Raw genomic sequence first — 22,531 nt, 5'->3', positions numbered from 1 at the left:
GGTACTGACCGAGAATCCTAGGGTTTCAATATTGGCCAGTACTGAAGGTTTCACACCAGCTCCGCACCCCCGTACTACACCATTGCTATGATGGTGTCACTGCAATGTTGAGAAAAGTTTACCACCCACATAGTAGCAGTGGTCCAATGGTCAGAAACTGACCAGCAATGAATGGGGGAACGTGTGACTTACAAACATTGCATGACGACAGCAGACAATGCCATTTTCATAATTTAAATAATTTAAATTTTCTTGTTTTTTTTATGTCATTGGATGTTGAAAATGACTATTTGTGATGATTCATGTGTTTGTATGACAATTAAATGTAATAACCAATAATCTAAATTGTTGCAACAGGTTATTTGTGGCCTGGGAACACAACTGTTCAATTACACACCTCTGTAGTTGACCTATATGGCAGGTGCGGCCGTTATTACTGGTCAGTAAGTGAAAGTACAAAGGTAGGTGTTTGTAATAAAGTGGAGAGTGAGTGTGAATGTGTGTGTTGTTAATGTTCTGATGGCACTTCAGTCCACCCCCTTGTTTCTCCAGCTGCTCCAGGACCTATTGTATGACTGCAAATGCCACTTCCTGAAGGTTCAGGTGCTTTTGACCTATAAGTGAAGGGCACTGATCCTGCATTTCCTGTCTGGTGAATTCCAATTCCTCTATTTTAAAAATGATATCCTCAAGGGCTTTTTGTTAAGGCTCAGAGCAATCATACATACACACACACACTCACACACATGCATATGCTCAGAGTCTCTTCCTCCCACACGCGCACCATGTAATCAGGCATGAAACCTGTTCCAATTGAATTTACGATACACTCCCTGCTTAATCAGCTTTGGTCACGCTGCGTTTATCCCCCTGTGTGTGTGGAAGTGCGGGGTCCGTTATAGCCTGATTGACAAGAGCCCAAAGTGAGTGAAATTTGATTTGTGTGAACGTACACATACACACAGGTGCATGTATCCCCCCAAGACCGTTTATCTTTGCGTATGTATTTCTGTGTGAGTGTGTGAGTGTATGTGTGTGTGTGTGTGTGTGGTCGTTTTGCTCTAAGCCCCAGCCATATGGGTTCAATCTCTCCCATCTTTAGAGTATTAGCTTTGAAAGGGCAGAACTAATTGTGAATGAACCGGGATGGATCTTCTTCCATGCAGGAGGATGCTACACACATCCAGGTGTGTTTTGAGTTGTTCAAGGAATTCTTTTTTTTAACTTCTTAGTTTTGCACAGTTCTACCCTCATTAGTCTTAGTCATCGCCAATCTGAATCTCCGTCTGAATCTCTCCTATTATTCAGCAGAAGCCAAGCTGTGAAAGCTAAAGGCTACTTCCCTGCAAAAGTCATTTGGAAGTTTTTTTTTTTAGATGCCCGTCTAAAGGAGCAGATCAACACCTCTGTTCTAATCAGTGATTCAATCCACGCCAACTCTGGTAGACATGCCTCTTAGCCTGGCACAGTGAAACTAGTTCTGGATGAAACTAAAATTCACTTTAGTTGCATAATGTAAAGCACCCACAACTTAGGCCAGAAACATACTCAACGCAAGCACGCAAACTCAAATGCCAGCGTCTGGCCAATGCTCTGCAAATGCACAGCCCTGCTATACAAACTCACCATGCGTTCTTATGTTTCTGTGGCAGTTAAAACACTCAGTATTCGAGGAAAGTGATAGTCAGAGAGACTCATCAAACTGGTCCACAATACCTGGAAAATAGCAAGTCAGTGGTACAAGACAACTCGCTGTCAGCTGTCGCTGTAGCGCCTCTTGTGGCAACACTCACGTTGATCTACGAAATGCATCATTTTTAAATACAACTATGCGCAAAACCCAGTCTGTATAGCTTAAAGCATCTGCCGTCACATCTTTGCGTGAAGTATGTTTCGGGCCTTGCAACTGTCTCAACCGTCACAACTGCCTTAGCCTTGTGGAATGAGTTTTATAAAAAACAGCGGTTAATCCGCCACGTGATCACGTCAAACGCTACCATTTCAAATAATTGCTCTCAGCGCATCAAAACACAGGGCTGCCAACTCTCACACATTAGTCGTGAGACTCCCACAATTAGCTGTAATCTCGATTGCTCAAGCCACACTTGCCATGTCTCACGAATTTTTATCAGCCCCTCCTATCTGCATGTTCACATAGCAAATTAAAGTGTTAAACACTTAACACACTTAACATTTAAGAACCTTTGTTAAACACTGTTGTGTAATGGCACTCATAGCTAGCACCAAAAAACAGAACAAGACTGTAGCTGTGTCTGAAACTGTGCCCTGTTCACTGTATAGTGGTTTCTGAAAAACATAGTGTACCACAGTATACCGCAGAAAGCAGTGTACAAAGACATGGAATACCCATAATCCATCGTGTTGTTTGGTTTGAAGATTCTTGTAGTATTCTCGTCCTTATAATAGTGTTCTATATATCTGGATTTTTTACATGTAGTTGGTCTCATAGTACCTCATAGACCCAATACATCTCATAGTCCTCACAGTACTGGGCATATATGAGTGAATGCTGTATTTCATTGTTTGCAGTAATACTAAAAAATACTGTGAAAAACAAACCTCAAACCCACTATCTCCAAATCTCACTCCAAGAAATCTGTAAATGTTGACAGCCCTGAAAAACATAAAATGGTTTATTGGAGCTAATGCTAGCAGCTGTTTTACCAGGTTCTGTGTGTCTGTGTTTATTCTTTGCTAGCTTTTAGTGTTGAGTCTCAAGTTGCATGGAAGTTCCAACTCACAGAAGTTTCACTGTGTGAATGCAGCCTAAACATTCATCAAAACGTAGCCTGTTTTCACTTGCATGCACAAAAATGGGCCAATAGCTTTCCATGCTGAAATGGAATTTAGCTGACGCTCTTATCCAGAGTGTCTTACATTTGAATCATGTTACACAGGTTAGAGAATGCAGGGTTAAGAATCTTGCCCAATGACTATTATGGCTGTATTGCTAAACTGAACTCAAGTCTACCACATGAAAGGTTACCTGTTACCTGATATGCTACCCCAACCTAATGAGAATTGACTTAATGGTTACCATTAGTAACTACTATTTTCTTGCAAGGCACCTTTAGGTCCCTTTAGAACACAACCAAATGGGTCTAGAATCTGTCACAGCTCACCTGTTACACCATTAGGATCCTTTCCAGTGATGATCTTAACCCAACAAGAAAACAGACAAATACTGTTACTGACCATTCACCATGTACAAACCCACCAGGAACCAGCAGAAACCCTAAATGCTTTCTATGATTTGTTCAGCAGGGCTGTAGAGTATATATTTACAACCCTAATACATCTACTAGTACAGTTTAATGGTCTCGTTGGACTTGTTGATTTTACTGCAATAAAAAGAGCTGCTGTTCGTGCTGATGATTTTTATATCCACTGTAAAACTGTTTAATTAGACAAAAAGAAAAGAAGAAAAAACAACTGCTATTTTAGTGTGAAGAGCTTCAGGAGAGCTTCTGCACCCATCAGCCATAATATTAGTATAGTTGTCCAAGAAAGGACAACCGGTGAAAAGGTGACAGAGTTATGGCTCATTGATGCGATCCATAATGCGATGCATGGAGGTCCCACCTCACAACTTAAAGGATCTGCTGCTAATGCCTTGATGCCAGATACCACAGGACACCTTCAGAGTTCTTGTGGAGTCCATGCCTTGAATGATCAGATCTGTTGTGTTATGGCTGATCGGGGTTGATGAACGCTGGGGCCTCACCTGCAACCTTCGCAAATGCAACTGAGCTGTGCAGAACCATTTAACAGAATGCATTTAGGCTGGAGTTTATACTGGCTGCGTAACACTGAGGGTTCTGTTCATAATGCTACGATACTGAGCTGGACTGTGTTGATGGAGCTCATAACAACTAGATTAGAAGATTGGAACTGACAAATTTGCAACCCTGCTAAAATAATTCCACCCAACACTATGACCTTTCTGAGACAAATAATGCCTTAGCTTTAGGTTGAATAGGATTTGGGCTGTTTTGTCCAACTTGGCAACAGTTGCTACAGGGTCCACAATTATGAGTGGAACACGGATAGAAAACTCAGAGTAGTTCTATGACCATGAAACCAACACTGGTTCCTCTTTTGCTAGTTCGGACTATGCATTCAGCTTATGATGATTTGGCAGAAGACTGTAAGAGAGTTTTGGGCTCCTTCTGCTCTGTGGTAGGACAGTCCCCCTCTCATATGACTCTGAGATGACTCTAAGACAGTGTGTGTGGGGGGGGCAGGGTGGTGGAGGGTTGCGCAGACTTGTCATAGACATGTGAACAAGCTAGAGATGGAATTTCTAGAATGTTAGATTAGGGAGAAAGGGTTTCAAGCATGTTCTTCCTCCCAAATTTTCATAACAAAGCTTAACCTAGCTGAACCCACTTGGCGGACAGTGGTTACTTCCCAATGCTGAGATAAGGGAGCAACCAAACATCCAGGATCGAGCTGAACAACTGTTGGAGGACAAGACAGGAACGAACATTCATTTGTATCGTTTCATCTGGATTTGACCTCAGGTCTTGGAAATAGGACAAAATCCTTTTATCTATCTGCACCATTCTCAAGGCCTCTAGTTTCCGTACCTATTAAATGAACACACATGGATAGCATGCCCTTCTGAGCCCCTAATCAAGCCAGTGCAGATCATTCATATGGTCAGAAATCCCTCACCGCTGTGTGAGCATGTGTTCTCCAGCAAGGGAGGGTTTAATAAGAAGTCAAGGTCAACGCTTGTACAACATATGATGCATAAAATCCAGCCTCCTTCCTGTTGGCATGTTGATGAACTTGTGGGTGAAGGAACTGAAGTACACATTACACCCCTTGTTGTGTTTGGCTACAGTTTTCAGAACTGAACTGGCAATTTTTTACATGTTGGGGCAGTTCCCTTTAGACTGCGATACAGGCATCGTCATATGGTGAATGAATGAAAAATTCAGAGCTGATAAGACCTCCAGATCGTGGAAAGAAAACAAACACCAAACAAACAAACAAACAAACAAACAAAAGTGGTTATAATACAGTACAGTCCGAATGATCAGTCTTTTCACACCTAATAATCAATGTTATCGATGACGTCCAAATGAACAGTCCTCATTTGGCACGATGTTTCTCAGCTCCGTTGTTGATCTGTCCCTCTTTTCTCTCTGAAAAGATCGTAGGACTCTCCCTCACAGTCCGTTATCTGCCACGGAGAGCGATAGATAGAAGCTGCAGATAGAAATATACAGTCTCCGTATGAAAGTTCACTTGAAGGTCCTTCAAGAGGTAGGTCAACACTGTGTCCTCCCCCGTACAGTTCCGTACCGGCCCTCTCCAGATCCAGCGTACCTCGAGGCCACAGTCCACTTCAGAGCGGCTAGGAAAATTGACTGTACACTGTACAAAGAGGAAGGAACCACAACAAACTAGAACAGAATCAGAAACGTCCAACTTTAAGGGATCAAACATCTCGTCGCTCATCTCTCACAGGGTTTTCTCTCTCCCTGTGCGAAGAGACTTGCTTGAAGTTGAGACATGTTCAGACTTTAAAACTCATCACATCTTTATCTTCCACCCCTTCTATTTCTCTCTCTCTCTCTCTTTCTCTCTCTCTCTTTCTCTCTCTCTCCAGATCATCAATGTGTTTGGCTAGAAGGTCTGAGCTAGCTGATCGTTAACGAAGCCCTGTGCCAGAGCTTAGCTCGCTCTGTTCTGCACGCTTTCCTCTCGGCTGAGAAAATTTGGCAAGCACACGCAGTCTCACAAGGGCCCCACTGATGTATGTACGTATCGCTAGGCTAAAGGAATCGGTCGATAGACTGCAGAAACGGATTTCTTGGCATGTAAAATCACCTTAAATGTAGATGACATACAGTATCTAACACTTCTCACTTCTAGACAGTTGTGAGCAGTGGTGGAGACAGGCTTTTGGGAGTGGGCGCACCACGACTCTTCAAAAACAGCTCATAATAAATCATATAATCGCTGTCACGCGAAAAGCCTGTATCTCTGTTTTTTTTTATTTTTTTTTTATTACATTTTGCATATAATGTGAATCCGGCAGTTGATCTTTACATTGTGTCAGAATTTGATAATACATGGACCAATAGAAATGCTCCAAAATGGCTTGGAATTTAATGTTTTTGCACTGACTTCAATTGAAAGTTAAGTTTCTTCCTTCCTCTGTAACGTTGCCATTTTTCAGAGGTTCACAGGTTAATAAACTGTTAACAAAGCAGGGACGAGAAATAGTTCTCACACACTGAGTAGCTCAGCACACTGTGCAGAAAGACGCTACATACAAATCATAATAAACGTCTGCTTTCATTTTAAGTGCACTTTTTTGTTAGTTTTTTTCCCAGTTTAGAGCTGCTGATTTGTGTTTATCCGTTTCTTGCTGGTTATGTTATGGCAGCCTGGTTTCCTTCTCAGAAATGACTAAAACTTTTTTGAATCTTAATGTAGTTATATTTAATAAGTTCCAGAATTTGGTTAAAAGAGTCTAGATTTAAATAGATGTTTTACTATTTATTTATTTTATTTATTTTATTGGGATCCCACAGTCCAGGGCAATGGCCCCTCTGGCATCTCTGCTGATTGCACATGTGGTTGTAAGAATATTATTTGCTTATTTATAGCCATTTTTAAAATTTGTATATATGTGTGTGCGTAAAACCATTTAAATTAATCACCAATTGCTAGGGTCATCATATTTTTATTTTCAAAAAAGAGGACACACAGGTATCAACTGTAGTTCGGATGCTGTGTCTGGGGGATTTTAAGCAGGCCTCAGTTACATGTTGAACTAAAAGGAGATCAGGTCATATAGGTCAGATTAACATACCGTAGTTGCATGGTTTGAGCGATATTTCCAAGATTAAAACTTAAAAATTGCCACTGTCCAACAGCTTAGGCCTACTTGAAACCCCTCAGTGGATACCCGTGTGTCACCAGGGTCCTCAAAATATGCTTAACTTACAGAACTTGAAGGATCTGTTGCTAATGTCTTGGTGCCAATACCACAAGACACCTTCAGATTTCTTGTGGAGTCCAGGCCTTGACGAGTCAGAGCTGTTTTGTCAGCACAATGGGGACCTACACAATATTAGACAATGTTATGGCTGATATTTTACTTGTCATATTTTACGTGTGTATTTTAGTTAGATTTCAGTATTACGGTTCCAAGGATTTACAGAGATGCACTGCTTCTGGTTTATTGTATATCCCAGCATGTATAGGATTTCTGTGTGGCTTTGCATCCCGGATCAGGAATGGTGGTGCTATTTGAGAGAATGGGTCCACGCTCTAGGTGGAGCGAGTTGCACACTGTCCCCTCACTGCAGAGGCAATCGATGCCTTCGGGTTGTTTTATTACATCCAGTGGCTTGGAAATACCCCTGTGGACGAGAATACGGCAGCACATTCCGTAATCGACGAGAGAGAGAGGGCGTGTGAGTGTGTGTGTGTGTTTGTCTGTATGCATTTATGTACGAGGGAGAGACATTACTTTTATCCACCGACACTGTGTCGGCCACTGGGAATAGATATGGACATCATTAACTGGGCTGCATTCGCATATGCTGCAGTTTGCTGCTGCCTCCCTCCCAATGGATCTGCAGTATGTGGAAAGACGCACAGTCTGCCAGTAGCCAGACAGAGCTAGGGAGTGTGGGGTGCCGCATGTGTGTTTTAGGCTATGTTCACATTACAGATTTTATTGCTCAATTTTTTTCTGGAATCCGATCTTTCATACTCAGTAGTTAGTTCCCGCTAGTGATTGACCCCTATCTGTCAATAACAAAATCAATAACGGGACATGGTTGACCCAGATGTCAACATGTAACACTGAATGATGATGACAGTGATATGTGCAGATAAGTGCAATGCAAAAAAAGAAAACACAGGAACCCAGATCTGACCCCTGTCATGGCGGTTACATCGTGACATACCAATTTAGGATTCCAGATTTTTGGCATATCAGATTTTCTGCAATCTAAATGGCATAGGATGTCTGACGTTATCCAATAGAAGCCTATTCCGCATATTACATATTCTGACTAGGAATGGTGTGTGTGTGTGTGTGTGTGTGTGGGGGGGTGTCAAATCCAATCTCAGATCAGACCCCTCACTGATCCACTGTAAGATATTGCATAAATATCCAATCTAGGACTATGACTTTGTTTTGACACCAGATTTTTTCAGATTTTCCACAGTTTAACGTTATCCAATAGGAGCCACTTTTGCATGTGCTATAACATCAGATTCAGATCAGATTTCTGAACATGCGACTTTGTTTGACCAGTGAGATCAGATGAGATGTTCTTTCCCTAGTCAGCATATGCACAGCTGCAATGTTACCATGACAGCTGCTGTGGATATGTAAGCAAATATGACTGTGGTCTAGTCATATGACTCGGATATGGTCAAAAACAAATAAAAAAAAAATCAAATGTAGATAACAAATATGATCTTCCCTGCTGTCTGATAGAGTGGCTCTGTTCTGATCCGAATACAGATCTGTGGTCAAACTGCACAAAAAAAAAATCTGTCATATTTAGTTGAAAAAATCAGATTCTTGGCACTTGAACTCTGCAATGTGAACATAGCAATAGTAACCCTGCCGCAACGTGAGCTATGCGCTTGAAGAGCTATGGGGCTTTTCCAGTGATTGATCACAGCATGATACAGAGAGTGAGAAGAGATCAAAAACGGAACTAGCAGATGAGGGAGAGACATAAAGATCAGGAGAAAGAGAGAAAGGCAGAGAGAGAGAGAGAGGTGTTATAGGCCAGATCCTGCTGGCTCGGCAATAGGTCTGAGGCATCGCCTCCTTCACATTTTCTTCTTTATGACTATCTCCTTTTTTTCACAGCACTCTTTCTTCTTTCCGCTTGCCCTCTCCTTCACTGGCCCGATGGGGCTCGCTCACCTCCTCCCTTGCCCAGCAGGTGGCTGAACTCAGCCAGGTCCATGAGGCCACGAGAGCCGTGCAGAACAGAGCGGGTGAGGTGTGGCCCGGCCGGGGCGTAGTGGTGACCAGAGGGCGGTGCGGCATGGCTGAAAATGTAGCCCTCGTGGGTCCAGCGCAGGGTCTCTCCACCATATTCCATTTGCGTGCTGGGTGCCGACACCACCCTCCTGCGATCAGGAGAATCCTGGGGGGTCACCGGGTAGTCGTAGTCACCTGCTGACTTGCGCAGGAGAGTCCCAGGGCGGCCGCCTTGCTCGCGGTACCTGGAGAGGGACACGTAGCGCTGGCGGTCCATGCTGTCCTCGTGGCGTCTATCGCCGGCACCCTGGAGGAGCTTGGAACTGAGGAAGATGGCAGAGGGCGGTGGAGGTGGACATTGTGTACCCACCGAGTTCAGGAAGGTCTGGCTCTGGTCCCAGCCTGATCCCGAGTCGGAAAGGCGTAGAAGACCTGGAGGTGGGCGCTTCTGCTGCAGAGGTGTCTGCTCGGGTGTGGGCAGCAGCCCTGGGTCAAGGTCGCCCGCCTTCACCCAACCGTTGGGCATGACGAAGAGCGTCTCGCCCTGCGTCCGCGACCGCTCTGCCACGCTGTGCCTTGAGACGCTCATCACCGAGCCACTCCCGCTTGGCCCCAGCATGCTCCGTTCCTTCTCGCTCTTCCGCTGGTTGCTGTTGGAAGAGGAGGTGGACGTGTTGCTCCGGGAACGATGCCGATGCTTCTGGCCCATGATCCAGCAGACAGCCAGACCTGAGAGCGCTGCCCCAGTGGAGAAGGCTGAGACGGCGGCCACCACCAGCAGGTTCAGGGTCACCAGGCTCTCTGGCTCATCCATGAAGCTTTCACGTAACAGACCTGCATACAGAGAGATGCATTAAACAGACAGTTGGGGAGAACATCTCACTTAGAAAAGACATGTTCGGTTTGCTTCTGTAGTTTTTTCTGGAGTTACTAGGTCAGTTCGGAATTAGTCAAAATGTCACCAACATCCATGGCAGTGAACACACACTCACACAGCCATTATTAAGGCAGTGAGAACATATACCTGGAGCCATGGGCAACCAACTCAGTGCCAAATGACCAACTGGGGTTTAGGTACATTCTCTAACCTTTAGGCCACAGCTGCCCCATGAATTTATGACTTGCAAATTAGACTCTTCCTAGAAAGTTATGCGTTCTCATATTCAAGGACGCAGCGTGGAGCCTGCTTCTTACAAATTTTGGTCCAAAGATGGAGACATTGAAAGACTACTGCAGCTGCTAAAGCAGGCCTCTTCAAGTCCAATCCTGGAGTCTAGCACAGTTTGGTGATTTCCGTGTCCAAACAGGATATGGAGTTGAAGAGCCCTGGTGCTCTGCACTAAGTAAAGCTATACCACAAAGGAAGCATTTCAGGAAAAAGCTGATGTACATCAACTCAAGTATGTTTTACAGTCTTCTCATTTAGTTTAAATGTAAGAAAACCTTTGATGTCATTTAATGAAACCCAATACATTTGGTACTTCACAACTATCTCCACAAGCTTGCTCTTTTAGAGTGTGTGCAAGGTGAAATAAGTACAAAAGAACCCTCAGTGACCTTTGTGTCAGGGGTACCAATCATACCAAACCAGGACCAGGAGCTAGAACAGTGTCAACCCTGTTAGGCACTAATAGGCGCTAATAAGGACTGATAGCACCTGTGTAGTATATCACTGCAAGCAATCTGGCACAAATAAATGACTGCAAATGGAATATGTTTGGAGGTTGGGAAGTCGACAGCCCTCCACAGAGGTTCACAGAGCAGTGAGAGATCTACTATCCTGGGTAATGTTATGTAATGGACCATGGATCCATAAAGAACCATGTTTGTAGTAGATCCATGCTCCTCCATGGCATCTCTCAAAGAACCATTTGAAGCACCTTTATTTTTAAATGTGTAGCTCAAAACGTTATCATCAGTCATCATGTACTGACACGTTACACAACCCCTCACATCACACAGAGGCACAGCAACCATAACATATGTATAAATAGGTCAGAGAGACGTGATTATGGGCCAGCACAAACTTTACATGGTCATGGTCCACAGGTACGGCAGTGTTATTGGAACTTCAGCAAATATTGGCTTAATTAACCTTTAGAGAATTAGCAATTAAAACCAAATCTACCATGAGGACGATTGATTTAACAACCCAACCACTTTATTAAGACAGAAAGAAAGCAATATGGAATTGATCCATCAAGCAGCTTCCTATTCAAAAGATCAATCCCTGCACAGTAGGCACGAGTCACTGCTCTCATAAAAAAGAAATGAACACGTTAATAGAGACACGTGTCACGGTCATGAACCCTTGGCAACCTGTAATTTGGAACCTGGCCAACAGAACTGCCAGAAAAGAGATGTCAAAGCTTCTCGTATTGAGGAATTCAGAAAGGGAAAGAGACTAGACTAGAAAACCACTGCCTTTCAAACTGTCAAGTTTAAAGAATGTTTTACAATTATGCTTGCGTGGGTATCCCAAAAACTGATTAACAGCTCAGAGGATTGTTGCTCTTTCTGACTTTGGGTGCTGAAAATGACTCGAGGACAAGTTATCCTCAAGCTTTATCAAGTCCTTAAACTTGCTTTGCCTAACCACTGTAAAATGCCCTCAAAAAAGGTCAGATGGATGAAGAAGGCCTGGACTGGAATCGCCCCAAATGACCAAGCAGCTATCGCTCTCCGATGCATTTAAAACATATGTCCAAAGTAGGCATGAGTAATCTGAGTAATTTTGTGGTGAAGAAAGTGAATTAAAAATTAACAATCACAAACGTTCAATATATATGTGTATTATGATACTGTGTGACCACTTTTCTCTCTGTATCTCTATCTCTCTATTATTGCTGTCAAGCAAAAACCTGCCGTCGTTTTTTTCACTTTTTGACATAATATGAATCTGGCAGTTGTTCTTTACATTGTGTGAAAGTGTAATGATGAACAGACCAATAGAAGAAAATGCTAAAATAATCACTTAAAATAAAATCTTTTTAAATTTACTTTTATTGAAAGTTTTTCCATCTTTTGTAAAAATGGCCTTTTGGAGTAGTATTGGGTACCGGAAAAGTACTACTTTTTTTTTAACACAAAAAGGTTGAGTGGATGTGAAATGCTAGTTAGTGTTGCTTTGCATTGTGTTACTACTCTGTGTTCATTTGCTTTTTACCACATTAAGTATTTCTTAGGTTAAACTAACAACCAATTGCTCTGGTCACTGTGAGCAACTTAACTGCTACATTTCTAAGTACTTACTTGGGATACATATAGCTCCAAATTGCACACAATGTGGTTACCCCTAGCAGTTTGTGGTTATAGCTTTAAAGTAAGTGTTTAGTGTTACTGACTCTCAGGCAGCTGTTCTCAGTCTGATTCCATCTGGGTGTAAAGAAAGAAACCCAAAGAAATACATGCGCTGGAAAACAGACTGCTGAAATCTGATGACTGCTTTAAGCGCTAAGAAACTGCAGTGTTTACTTGACCACTGGAGTAATTGAATAACTGCTAAATCAAATCCTGATCTGTGTGTGTGTGTGTGTGTGTGTGTGTGTGTGTGAGAGAGAGAGAGAGAGAGAGAAAGAGAGAGAGACAAGTGTCACCTTTTTTCGACAGACGTATTTCTGTGACTATGACCCTGTCTACACCTGGTCACTTCATGTGACTAGTATCTGGATTGTATCCTGATCAGATGGTAGCCACATGCATTCACACTGGGTAAGCAAATGTGTCTCTGTCTGTTAGTCAGACTGAAATCCTCATAAATGATGCAAATTATTACAGCAATTATTACTGGTGTTTTGGTTGTACAGGGATGGGTTTTGGTTGGTGAATGCGGATGTGTTTACACTGCTATAACATGTGGCTCAAATGCGTCTTAGATCACCTCCTGAAGTGGTTTAGTTGAGTGTTCAGATTTGGGCTGGTTAAAATGAGTCTTGGGTGTGTTTACACTTGCAGTTTTATGTGGCTTGGCCATATCCAGATATAATCCTGATACTCAAGACACATGAAGTGAGCAGATGTAAACAGGAAATCACATTCCATTGTGTTAAATCTGGTCGAAATGTGTCTCTGACCACCTTTTGAATGTGGTTTGAGAGATCCAAGTGTAATCCGATCTCAATGCGCCCTGGGAGTGTTTCCATCTGGCTTTTTTTTTTCACAATGTGTTTAAGTGAAGTCTGAATCGTGATCCGACCACCAAAACATATGTTAATGCCAGGTGTAAACAGCCTCTATGAGTACTGGTTTTAACTGATTAACCAGAGCCCACCCCTGATCCAGAGTGATGACTGCTTAGTCATTCAGAGTTTTAATGGAGTTACCATTTCCATAATTCATAGTTTATACCAAACTGTAGCAGAACACCCACACAGCTGCACAATCCAATGATCCATTACTGCAGTAATACACTGGAGAGTAATACTGTGGATTTAAAAGTGTGGGTGTAAATAAATATATTCCTAATCTATACCCTTGCAGAAGCTGTATCATTTCCTCCCCCCCCACCCCCCACCCCCCCGCCTCTCTCTCTCACTGCTGATGGCATTTCCTGTAATCTCTTCTCTCTGCTGTCCCTCTGGGATGTCCTTGATTTTCACCACCATTTTCTCAATCCCCGTATCTCTCCTCTTCTCCCCTCTCTGCGCTCTCTCGTTCCTCTTCTGCTATACCTTCTGCGTATGTGTGTCTATGTGTGTGTGGGCTGTTGGGCCTCAGGAATGAGAAGCTATATGCTACAGCTGAGTCTCAGTTCTGAGTTCAGAATTCCATTATCAAGCAGGCTGCCTGGAGATGGCTTAACTTTGCGCCCTGCTGCAGCACGCACCTGATATTGATTCAGAGAAACATATTAACAACAAGTCCTCCAGAAATCTATTCTCAGGAATTCATGAAATGCAGCCTGGATATGAGAAAAGGAAGGGGTGAGCTACTTACGCCAATGAAAGAGCACAGACACACAAACACATACACACCAGGTTACAGCAGTGAGTACACCAGGTTAGAGACGGGATAGGGGCGGCTTAGGGCAGATTTTTCACAGACAGCATCGGGTTCGAGTAGGTCTCAGGTTTGTTTTCTAAAGAGTCATTTCTTATGTTGTAGATTTGTTTTTATTGGAAGGACTATAAAAGAAACTCTCTCTCTTTCTCTCGTGTTGGTCTATCTCTTCAAGTATTGCTGTCCCCTGAAACAGCACCTTTACAGTAGAAGGAAAAAGCCTTCTTAACTTTCAATGAAGGTAAATGGAGAAATACTTTATTGAACATTAAGTCATTTTGGGGCATTTCTATTGGTCCATTCACAAAGAAATTCTGACATAATGTAAAAGCACACCTGCCACGTTCAAATGATGTCAAGGGGGACAGCGACAATATACATAGTGTTCTCCCGGTGTCTGTGTAAGTTTCCTCTGGGTACCTCCTGCCTAACAAAAATGCACATGGTAGGTGAGTTGGCCATGCTTAATCGCCCCAAGGTGTGAATGTGTAAGTGAATGGGTGTGTGTGATATCAAGCAATTGCCTTGCCAGGGGGTTTTCCTGCCTTGTGCCCAATGATTGCGGGTAGGCTCACCACTCATTGTTGCTATCACACAAAAAACATGCATCTGAATTTTATTGTTTCTTACTTTTTGACCATCATTTGAACATGGCAGTTGTTCTATACATTGTGTCAGAATTCTATGATAAATGGAGCAGAAGAAATGCTTCAAAATGACCTGGAACAAAATCTTTCTACACTTGAAATTGAATTAAAAGGTCTCCTGTATTACTAATACAGGCTTTCACTCTCAAAACAGCTTCAATTCTTCATGACATGGATTCCTCAAGATGTTGGAAACACCTTTGAAATTCCAGTTTAAGTTGCCTGATTGTGTCACATTGAGTTCCTGCTAATTTCTTAGGAGCACTTCCATGCTCTGAATCCCAAAGGATTTCTATTGCATTCCAATACAGTAACTGGGAAAGTCACTAAAGAACAGTGAAGTCATTGTCCTGTTCATGAGACCAGATTAGGATGACTTTGCTTTGTAACATGCTGGAATTTAGAAGATGGGTACACTGTGGTCATAAAGAGATGCGCATGGTCAGCAATAATACTCGAATAGGCTGTGTAATTCAAGTGATGATGAATTGTTTTTTTGGGCTTAAAATCACATCATTACACCATCTCCACCAGCATGGACCGTTGATGCAAGCCGTCTTCTGTTGCAGCCCATCCGTCTCAAGGTTGGATGTGCTGGACATTGTAAAGGTGCACGTATTTGTTTCAGTACTATGTACAGCAAAATGTGTCCTCTGCATTTAACCCATGTGTGGTAGTGAACACACACACACACACACACGTGAACTAGGGGCAGTAAGTACACACACACCCAGAGCGGTAGGCAGCCAACTCTAGCACCCGAGGAGCAGAGAGGGTAAAGGGCCCAACAGCACAGCAGCTTGCCGAGCCTGGGAATCGAACGTACAACCCTGCTATCAATAGCCCAGTTCTCTAATCACTGAGCCACCACTGCCCAACTGCCCATTGTGAGATTTTTTTTTTTTTTTTGTCTCACAACAATTGCAGTAACTGTAGCCTTTCTGTCAGCTCCAACCAGTCTGGAAATTCTTTTTTGACCTCTTGCATCAACAAGGCTCACTGGCCTTTTTTTGTGTTATGCCATTCTAAAACTGTTGTGCTAAAAATCCCAGGATATCAGAACTTATAGAAATACTTAATCCAGTCCGTCTGGAACCAACAACCATGCCACGCTTAAAATCACTCAGACAGTGGATCACTTTTTTATCTACATTCTGATAGTTGAGGTGAACATTACCTAAAGCTGCTGGCCTGTTTCTACATAATGGTATGCACTGCACTGCTGCCACATGAGTTGGTGTAGAGACCTTCCTAATTAAGAGCCTGGTGACTGTATAATTCCACACACTTGAAAACTGAAAGTAAAATCCGGCCAGTCTTCAACAGACCAACTACACTCTTAAAAATAAATGAGCTGCAAGGGGTTCTTTAGTTGGTGCCATAGAATAACCACTTATGTTTGTCAAAGCTAAATGAGTATGAAGGTGAAGTGAAGGTTCTTTGAACCTAGAAAATGTTCTTCACACTCACGTATCTTATCTACAACCATAGTTTTTCATGAAAGAACCAATAAAGAACAGCGCATGAATGAGCAGAGTAACAATAAGGGTTCATATAATATCTCTTGAAACTTCTTATGTTTTTTTTTCTCTACATTTAACGTCTCTCTGTTTCTCTTTCTCGCTCTCATGCACATACATAAACATGCATGCGCATCACTCTGAAGTATCTTCAACCATCATCACTTTACTCTCAGCCTCAGTTGGAGGCCCCACTTCACTCCTGACTCTTTAGGGAACAGCCGAAGCACAATACGAGTCAACAGAGTATTGCATAATCCCTCTCTCTCTCTCTCTCTCTCTCTCTCACTCTCTCTGTCTTTCACTCTTTCTACCCATCGCTGTAATTCACCCTGTTCTTCATTCTTTCCTGCTCTTGATCCGGAGTTGCTTTTTGACAAAAGACAAAACGAGAATATTGCCGTAGCACAAAGAATGAAAAAAGCAGTATGAAAAGAAGTGAGTTTCCAAGACCATCAAAGAGCAAAGAAAAACAGTTCTAAAAGCTACGATGACAACTTGGCTCATGACAGCACAGTTGTAGATGCTAGCGGGATCTGATATGAGTCACTCTGCCTTCTTGTGTCTGCTCTTATATGGGCCCTAGAATGTCAAACTTTGTTTTCCATGGCAGAGTTGACTAAGGCGAGTTCTTGGAAGTGACATACTGTGAACCTCAAACACTGTTGGGTCCTCCTTCAAAAGAAAATCCAGCAAAACCAAAACGGCCAGTTCCAAAACCCCAGAACTGTAATGGAACAGTCCTGACTCATTATATTTGCATCCCCGATATTTACATAAACCACAAGCGAAAGCCCAGGTCAAAACTGGCGAAACGGTAAAATGTGACTTCAGGAGAACATTGTGTACACTGTTAAAAGTATAATATTCTTGAGAAACGTTTGGAGGTTCTTCAGTTTGAAACTGTGGAGGAACTTCCTGTGGTGCCTTTAAGAAAAGGCTTCAAGAAGAAAGATTCCTTGAAGGTTCCTCAAAGCACCTTTAGGTGTTCCTCCACAGTGTCAAACTGAAGAACCTCCTGAAGTTCCTCAAGGATCTCATACTTCTAACAGTGTAGTTGACACTGGAGAACTGCACATCACCTGCAGACTATTTATGGGAATACAAGGTTGCAATGTGAACTAGGTCTCTTGACTGCAACTTTTCCTGTGCCAGTGTCGACAGGAAACTTAGTAAGAAAAAGTGAAAGCTGGGAAGAGCAAACGGGAATCATCAGTAGGCTAAAAGCTAACGCTAGCTGATGTCATTGTATCATCTTATCACTCCCTTGAAAACATACTGGAGCCAACCACACTAGAACTGTCCATCCTTCCCTGGACAGCAGTGACAGTTACTCCAACAAAAACAGGATAAACTCTTTTTAATACCCTTGATTTAAAAAAAAACCCAAAAACAATTGATAAGCAGGTGTCCCAATACTTTTGTCAGCATAGTGTATGTGGGTTCTGTGAGCTGGTGTTTCTGTCATAAACCAGCCAATAACATAAATCCCCCCTAAAAGACAAATCAGCTTGTTTGATTCTGAGGCATTGGGGGTTGTAAAACGACATCGGAGCATTTTTCACATCTTTCTTTTTTAAATTTAATTTATTTTAATGTAATCTTTACTTCTAAGAATTTCCTCGTCTTGTTCTCTCGTTCTCTAAATTCCCTGCATGTCCATGTTTGCATATGACCAATTTAAAAAGAACTTCCACTTTCCTGTCTGTGTCAGGACTTATTATGAAGTACAAGGTTTTTTTCAGTCTTAACAGATGCGCACTTCACATTAAGCAGACATGATTGCCTTGGGCCTCAACAGCATCAGGGCCCCTCAAAGTAATGACATATGTTGGTCAATTATATTTTCGACGCAGAAAAGGAAAATTACCTCTAGAGAAAAAAAATAGCATTTTAAAAGTGAAGGCTTTTTTCCCCGGCTCCTGCGGTTTATGGCGCTAATGGTGGACCATTACACTTAATGTTGCTTCAGTGGAACATTTGTTGATTATTTCAGCTTCTGTCTAAGCAGTGAAGCTGAGGTCCAGCTGGCGGACAAACTGAAGAAGCTTAAACATATGGAAGGCGAGACGAAGACAAGGAAAGTTCATAGCTGGCTCAGCTGCAGTGAGCTACAGCAAGCAGATAATGCAGATTGTGGATTAAAACATTGGACCTACTACTTGACAGGCAGGCAGGCATCAGAGCTGTGAGATGGCCTTAGGGGGAGCCTGTGGCTCAGTTGTGCAGCAAGCTTATTCTCTATTGGGCCAGAGCCTCTGAATCCCAGTCCTGGAGTTTTACTGCATTGTGTGGTTTAGTGCTTTCCTAGGGTCAGTGGTGGGTCATCACAGAGTCTGTGGTAACAGACATGGGCAGGGTCATGGTCAAGTCAAGACCAAGTCAAGTAATGGGAATGTGTTTTTAGTGTTAAACATTCATATAAATTATGTTTGGAACTTTGAATTGCAAATATGACATTGTTCAGTGATGGGGAGAGGGGTGAGCTGCCAACCGTAACCTCAGTCAGTGTTGAGCCAGGTCTCATAGATGGTCCAAACAGAACTGAGATCAATTGAAACATCAATACGTAAAAAAGAGCCATGATTGGTGAAAAAATTAAGCTGGCTATATTTTTGTAATTTTTCAATTTCATAGTTAATATATGTATTTATTCATCATTAGACATCACCTCCTATTTAGCATCCACCTGAATTTGATGTAAAATATGTACTTTTTTATTTCTATTGACAGTTATAATGGTTATAGTAATTAGTGACTCTTTACAAATCATACTGAAAGGGTCCAGGCGCTGTTGTGGATTCAACAGAGAACTAAGGATTTTTAATCAGTGTGAAATCTCAAAAGAAGCTGCCTTCTTTCACTCTGACCTTTTGAAGCCAAAATGCCTTGAAAAGAGTCCAATGTTTGTGCATGACTTCATTTTGTATTGTTGTTTGTTACACCAGACATTTCATGTTAAATTATTAAAAAAGCAAGACTCATGGATGGGCACTGCAACAGTGGAGTTTTAATGTCTGGTTAAAACTGTATACAATTTATAGTGATTTGTTGTTTCAATGTTTTGAATAATTTGCATAAAAAGAATGTGTTTGTTAAAATGCTTAAAGCTCAAAATTAAGTAGTGTGAGTAGTAGTCCAGAAGCTGGACTAAAACAAATAGGGCTAAATGCCCTACTTATCTGATTTTTAAAATGTATTTATTTAATGTTTCACATTATTTTTGTTTTATTTGGACCATATACATAAGTGGCCTGGCTCAATACTGACTGAATTCTTTGTTGGCAGCAGATGCCTCATCAAGTCATCAAATATACACCCTTCACGAGAATATATTTGCTATTCCAAATTTAACATGTGTATGACTGTATATTGCAGGGGACAGAAATGAAAAAGTATTATGCCAAGCTAGATGAACAAATTCAAAGTTTAGGATGTGATTATGTGTAGAATTAACTGGAAAGTATTTCATGTGAAATGTGCCTTCAGTTTTGTTGTTGCTTTACTTTTGTGTTTAGTGGAACCCCAGCACTTCAAGCTAATCAACATTTATGGTCCAGGCCAAGTTGCCATGCATGCAGTAGTCAGAATGGAAGTCTTAATAAATGGCATTAGCATCTACTTTTACAACAAGGACATACTGTATCAGAGAAGCTGGAAAATGTGTGTTAATAGGTTTTCCAGAATTAGCAGTCAGGCCCTACTCAAATACAGCTGCATGAGCATATATTTTGTTTAATATATAATACAATCAAGTCAAACAATACTAAATATCATGTTAATAAAAAAAACACATGTTTTGTTATTCCACAGCACACGGACAGATTTTAGCGATCATTATCAAGCACCTGCTTAAATGAGCCAGCTAGTAAGTCAATGAGTTACAAGTGAGTTTCATGAAGTACTTCACATTTAAAGACAAGGCCTTCCTATAAACAGCATCAAAATAATGTATTCTAAAAGACCCCCACCAAATCAAACCACTCTGATGGTGCATGGTACTTTTACAGTAAGTATCCTTGTGTTAATTCTAGTGCTTGTTGTTTCAGAGTTTCAAAATGACTGCAGCTCAATTACACGGTCACTCCCAGAGCAGCTAATGTTTGTATGCTTGCTTGTAAATCGGTCAAGTAATACAAACTCTTCTCGAGAATTTTTAAGCGCCTGCTCTGTACTTCACCATGAGTAAAGTGAGAAAGTTTCTCTCTCGCTCTCTCTCTCTCTCTCTCTCTGAGCCCGGGAGCCATCCCCACCGCTGTGAAGATTTCCTCCGCTCTATAATCACCTCGGCTGGGGCCAGCATGCTAACCCGTTTTGCTCTTCTGCTCAAGTGCTCTCAGAGCTCGGGCTACGGAACCCCACTGCCGCTCCACTTCTACAACTTCCTCCAAAAGGCCGCTGCCGCAAATTGGGACGCTGAGACGGATTTGTGATCTGTGCGTCTGGAATGAGGACAAAGTGCGCCGGAGAGAAACTCAATTGTACAGTGCCAGGACGGAGGCTTTGTGCAGCTTCTGAAAGCATGTTTTGAACTTAATGGGAATTTGGGCTTTAAATGGATTTGAGAGTAAATCGCCTCGGCCTTGTTTTAAGTTCTTTGTCGTTTTGGGATGGAACAGCAGCGGACTATAGATCCTGCAGACCTACAATTACAGAGACCGGATGCTCATCTTTATACCTGCCTATTGATGGAAGTGCTTAGCTTCACTACTAAGAGTAGTAAATCCATGCATGGCATAGCATCACTCTAAATATGCTGATTTAACTGCAATGATTTGGAAATGTTTAAGTGAGTGATAGATTTAGGGTTAGGCAAAGGTTATGTATTAAAATGTATAATACATGACTATATCATCAATATACCATATACATCGCCACAAAATTAATATATCCTCAAAAACATCCTAAAAAAACATCCTAACCCCTCTCTAAGTTGGCCAAAAGTAGTTGGTAATGCATCGATTATTAAGCAATGAAGGTTTTTGTTATGACATCAGTAGAACTGAATGAGAATGAACTGGCTGTCTCTGTTACTTTACCAGCATTAACTAAGATTAATTGACACCTTAGGTATAAATGTTAGAAATCTAATATTTAATATTTATATCTAATCTAATAATACATTTCAATCAAGGGTTTTTTGTCTTTATTTAAAGCAAACTGGTGATTTACTTTCATCATGGATAATTAAATAGAAAACACCAAAAAAAGAGGGAATAACAATTCTGATAGGATATATCATATATATATAGTATAGCTAGTTCGGTATTTCATTACACTTTTTATTTATAAGCACTTTCCATGCAGGCCCCATACTCAGGTAATGGCTTTCCACAAGATTATTATCTTATAAATCTCAGAGAAATAATTAATTCATATTTGGTTAATTTTAGTTACTTCAAAATAATGTAGAAATAATTCGCCAGTTAACGTAATAAGGGTACAATAATTGACATCTGACATTCTTGCAACAGATATGTGTATAATGCACAAACATGGTCTGGAAAATCTTGATAATTTAACTTCAATATATATATATATATTACAAAATAAATAAACAAATCAAAGAAGCCTTGAATTTCATACTGAATATGCTTATATATGATCAGTTCCTTCCACCAACAAAGGTTGTTGCTATTTAACACTGACAGTGTAAGGTGAAGCCCTGTCGAGCCCTGTACGCAGTCCAAGATAACTGCTGCTCAACCAATCCACAGACATTTGGACATAGAGTGTATAACCCCCTCTGGAGGTGTAACGTTTTATCCGTGATAGTGCTGACATGCTGGATGAATCTTTCTGACAAGGCAAGAATCTACAAAGTCTCGTATTCAATAAAATTGGATCGAATCATTCCCCTTGGAGCAGTAATCAAATCAAAAATCATTAGAAAAGGATTGCCCTGCTATCCATTACTCTACAGTACTACACTTTCTCTCTCCCCACTCACAGCAGATACGCTCACTGCAGTGACACACAGCTCTCGTGCCCTCTCTCTGTCTTTCTCTTAACCTCTCCTAACTTTGCTGCTAAACTTTCCCTTAACTGCTTAATATTCTGTCTTTGTCTACCCCTCTCTCTTTCTCTGTCACAGTCTCCATCTCTCTCTCTCTCTCTCTCTCTCTCTCTCTCTGTGCAAGTGACTGATCTGTCTTGCTCTAGACTGCTGCCAGTAGCAGAGTGCTAAAAGGCCTGTTCAGGGCAGTCTCGCAGAGCAAAGGGCTTACAAGGAGAAAGAGCCATAGCCTCTGTGTGTGTGTGTGTGTGAGAGTGTTTGGATACTCTTGTTTGCACAGAAACTGTATCTCTCCATTTTTCTGACATACTTTGAATCCGGTTGTTGTTGTAATTATACATATATATATATA

At 41.7% G+C, this 22,531-nt stretch overlaps 1 protein-coding gene across 1 annotated transcript in view; it reads right to left on the bottom strand.

Moving 5' to 3' along the window:
* Nucleotides 1–4,707: 4,707 nt before the first annotated feature.
* Nucleotides 4,708–22,531, bottom strand: part of sema6ba (sema domain, transmembrane domain (TM), and cytoplasmic domain, (semaphorin) 6Ba) — a 200,409-nt gene continuing 182,585 nt past the window's right edge. Inside the window, exon 17 of the mRNA XM_072668471.1 lies at nt 4,708–9,832. Within this exon, the coding sequence (XP_072524572.1) occupies nt 8,913–9,832 (920 nt within the window). The 3' untranslated portion in view covers nt 4,708–8,912. The remainder of the gene's footprint in view (nt 9,833–22,531) is intronic.

This window comes from Salminus brasiliensis, chromosome 23, assembly GCF_030463535.1.
Source record: "Salminus brasiliensis chromosome 23, fSalBra1.hap2, whole genome shotgun sequence".
In the NCBI taxonomy this organism is placed as follows: domain Eukaryota; kingdom Metazoa; phylum Chordata; class Actinopteri; order Characiformes; family Bryconidae; genus Salminus; species Salminus brasiliensis.
Note: the sequence above shows the minus strand (reverse complement) of the source record. Positions and strands in the feature narration are given on the sequence as shown.